Here is a 4,380-nt window from a genome sequence, read left to right on the forward strand (position 1 = left end):
ATTATTTTATTTTTTTTTTTATTTTTTTTTTTTAAGGTATACACGACCTGCTGAGTTTAGGTTACTCAGGGTTTTCTATTGCTGTTATCCGGCAGATTCCACTTTCGATAGGGATATGCCGTTTATTTGTTACTACGGTAGGGATGACTTTTTGGGGAATTTTTGTGTGTGTGTGTGTGTGTGTGTGTGTGAAACTGCTTGTGTTAGCCACTGTTGTTACATCATTATATTAAATGCAGGATAATATTACTTCTAAGCCAGGCATGAGTCCTATTACTCTTGTCTCCTGGAACTGAAGCCTCTTATCCATAGGGCCTTTTGGGGCTCCTATGTAACCAGTTCAGGCCGATTGCATAGTTTCTCCTCCTATGTAACCAGTTCAGGCCGATTGCATAGTTTCTTCACAGTGCCTTCAGCGGTGGAACCAGCACGATTTTTGGGACCTACTTCTCTGGGGTCCCAGGTCTGGTTCTTGTTGGGTCCAGATGTGACATCAGCCAGTCAGTCAGTCAGGGGGAGGAGTCACTGGATCTTTCAGAAACTTTTTAAAACATTAATCCGCCATTTGCCATTTCTTGGACTGGAGTAGCGGCTGGACCTATTTTAAAGATTTTAAAAACAACAATGACAACACCGTGGCCTAATGCTGAAGTGCTGGCGTTTTTTTTTTTGTGCTTGCTGGCCGACGACAAAATTCAGAGCGAGCTAGATGGAGCTCCGCCAGTCTACCCGGGTCCTCTCCACCGGAGCGTCAGAGCCGGACAGGGCATCATCTCCTCAAGCTAAAAGTTATCTGTGGAAGTAAGTAAAAAGTGATATTTACTGTTACGTTTTTTTTAGTTGAAAACTGTGCATTAATGGTGAAAGGTTGTTTTCTTTGAGAGCTAAGCAGTAGAGAAGCTAGCTGGCCGTAGTTAACATGTAACTTTGTGTAGCTTCTCATCACAATATACTACCAGTAGATATTGCCGGGATATGAATTTTATGTCACATCAAACATCCCATTCAAATGTTAGATACAGTAGGAATGTGGACAGATCGACTGGCCGGCAAAAGAAACAAAAAAAACCCCAACAACTACGGCCGTGTTCTGTTCAGCCAGCATACATTGTCAGATCACCATACACGTAGCACTGATTGCCATACGCGTAGCGCAAACTGACGGCTGCATTCATCCGCTGTGAGAGCACCATACACTTCTATTTAATTATCCATATCACACCATCACATATCAGTTAACCTGTCAGATCATCATACTTTGTTATTAACTGCTGTATGATACCCTGACATCTCAGTCCCCCTGAATAACAGCTGTATGACACCCTAAGTTAGCAGTTAACCTGTCAGATCATCATATACTTTGTTTTTAACAGCTGTATTACACCCCAACGCCTCAGTTTGCCCTAACTTAGCAGTTTAACAGCTGTATGACACCCTGACTTAACAGTTAAGGCAGCAGATTGATTATATTGTCCTTATACTGTTTAAATTCACAAAGCTTGGACTAACTTCATTTGCACTGTTCGCTCATAAACAAGCGGAGTTTTCGCTCCACCTGAAGTCGCGCACATATTACGCTAGTGAAGATTCTCAGTCATCTAGGACATGATGAATTCAAAAAGCGTTCAATACAAAAACAATTGGACTTTATTTGTAACAGAAGACGTTTCACTCCTCATCCAAGGAGCTTTCTCAATTCAATGAGCAGTGAGTGAGAGATTCAGGTTATAAGGCTAAGTCATCTCACTCAAACATAGTCAATACTACCTAAACAGACCTGTATTAACATGTAATGTGTATCATTTCAGGTTAATCAGTCAGTTCCTGTCTGAAGATCCTCTAAAGTCATGGGTGTCCATGGAGAAGGATGGGACAGTAATGTGTGGCCACTGCAAATTAAAGCAAGTATGACATGACACAAACATTCAAAACTAGAAAATTACAGATAAAAACAAAGGATAATGATGTTTAGAGGAGATTATAGCAGTTAATTTTTTGTTGTTTGTCAGATGGGGATGAGAAAACAGCCAGCCAGACATGAAGCCATCGCTGGACCGCAGCATCAGGATCTGAGAGTTTGTGCCTCCAGACTACACATCAACTGCAGCTGGCCATACCTTGGAGCTTCTCTGGATGCTCTGCTCTCCTGCACCTGCTGTGGCAATGGTGTTTGGAAAATAAAATGCCCACATTGTGCCAAAGATGCTGGAGTCCTCTGTGCCTCAGTTAAGAAACATTTCTGCATTGACAACACAAACAGGTCCTATGAACTAAGCAGAGGTCACACAGGTACACCAGGTACAAGCTCAGTTCTTTGTGACAGAGAGGGAGTACTGTGACTTCACGGTGTGGTCTGGGTCAGATTACTTTATTCAGAGGATTGTGTCTGATGTGATTTCTTTACTGAAGCAGTGAAAAATGTAGAAATGTTCTATAGGTCAGCATTTTTACCTGAGCTATTGGCCAAATTTTATTTTTAATTATTGTTACATGTTTTAGAGCAGCCAAACTAACACAGAATTAAAGCACATGGTTAAGATTCCACTGATGATATTTTAAGGTCCAAGCTGGATAAACGTAGCATGCAGTATGTTTCAAAGTTTTTTCCGGCTCCAAGCGGTCTCTATGCACGCTCATTCACTCACCGCTACCTGCATAATCCTCCCGCACTTTTTCCTCCACTTTCTGTTAGTCCGGATGTAGTATTTGTTAACTCGTAAAACAAAAGATGAAATTCTTTTCTACATTCACAAATTATTACTAAACTGTTAGTTAGAATATGTATTTTAACAACAAGAAGTCTGAAATAATATATTTACACAACATATTGCAAAATAAAATACATTCAATGCCTCAGTGCATTACAATAAAATTAAATGTATGTTTCGATAAATGTCAACAAAAACATCCTGATTGTAAATATAATCAGGTTATTACATAAGGGTCTAGTGACAAATAAAATATGTTTCATTTGATAATAAACCAGTGACAATGAATTAAAAGATGATGAGAATTTTTTCTTAAAATGAAACAATTTTGTTTGTAAAGATTCTCATGAAGTCATCAATCTTTAGGGTACAACAGAGATAATGAAGCTATAATACTACCAAGAAAATAATCAAGTGAGCCAAGTAAAATTTAAGTTCTTACTGTCGATTGCATTTCTGAGAAAAAAAGTAATAAAAATATTACTTTAATGAGATATTTATAAAAACTATCTAGTCATCTATTATTGTCAACACACACGTGCCATATGTTGGACTTACCACTTTCCCTTCTTTGCGAGCAACTATAACTGTGCGATTAGTCTCCTGAAGCCAGCTAGTGTATCTGGTGGGAAGGTAGTCCAGACCTCCATAGATGTCCTGACTCATTGCCATAATTTCATCAAAGTCCTCCTCAGTAGCAACATCAAACTGAAGACCAGCTTGGGACAGGGCCTCTGAAGGCTGGGAAATAGTCAGGCTGGTATCAATCTTCATCTTGAAACAACTGAGAAGACACAAAATGTTCAGAATAGGTCATCATTAATTGTTATAAAAAGTAGGGATGCACCGATCCACTTTTTTTACTTCCGATCCGATCCCGATACCTAAAACTAAATATCGGCCGATACGGATCCAGTTCCGATATCATCATCATCATTGATTTTATATGAGGCTGTAATAATCTCCTCTCAAGTACAATTTGTACAAATATATGCATGCATGTCCAAAAAGACAACTTGAGGTAAGTTTTATTATGTTGGATAAGTTTTAAAGTTAGAATTAAATTATTTTAACACAAAACATGTTTCTTTTTATTCCTAGCTTTAAAGTGGATATTAAAGTGATTAATTTAAGTGATTGTTTAAAGTTATTTTATATATTTTTTTAAATAAGGGGCAGATATAAGAATTATTTTTCTTCTTTCTGCACTCTTTTCATTCAATGTTTTCTTTTTGATGATTTTTTAAAAATTTTGTTTCTTTTAAATGAATGAATAAATTAATAAAAATAAAATAAAATGTTAAATGGCTTCTAACACCTGGCATAAACCAACAGGCATGTTCCTGTTTTTAGTATTTTACATCACTTTATAATGTAGCTGTTTTTGTTTTAATATAATTTTCAAATCATATGTTTTTTTTTTTTTTTTGTCTACTGTTGTACTGATAAATATCTCCTGGAGGGTAAACTATATCTTGGCTGCAAGTATCAAGCTGTGAAATCCTTCGTTTTCTACATCTGATAGTGGTTGGTCATGAATTATGATGAAGTTTAGCAACTTCTCTGTAAACATTTGAGCTCCATGGTTTCAGCGATGTCTTCTTCTTGTTCAGTCCGAAGCAGGCAGCCTGAATTGGGGCAGCCGCGCTCAGTCTGTCCCTCCTCGGAGACG

General features: G+C 37.8%; 1 protein-coding gene across 1 annotated transcript in view; it reads right to left on the minus strand.

Moving 5' to 3' along the window:
• Positions 1-3,485, minus strand: part of nat16 (N-acetyltransferase 16) — an 84,328-nt gene extending 80,843 nt beyond the window's left edge. Inside the window, exon 1 of the mRNA XM_037688323.1 lies at positions 3,267-3,485. Within this exon, the coding sequence (XP_037544251.1) occupies positions 3,267-3,482 (216 nt within the window). The 5' untranslated portion in view covers positions 3,483-3,485. The remainder of the gene's footprint in view (positions 1-3,266) is intronic.
• Between the last annotated feature and the right edge of the window lie 895 nt (positions 3,486-4,380).

Source organism: Nematolebias whitei, chromosome 1 (assembly GCF_014905685.2).
Source record: "Nematolebias whitei isolate Nwh7 chromosome 1, NemWhi1, whole genome shotgun sequence".
NCBI lineage: Eukaryota > Metazoa > Chordata > Actinopteri > Cyprinodontiformes > Rivulidae > Nematolebias > Nematolebias whitei.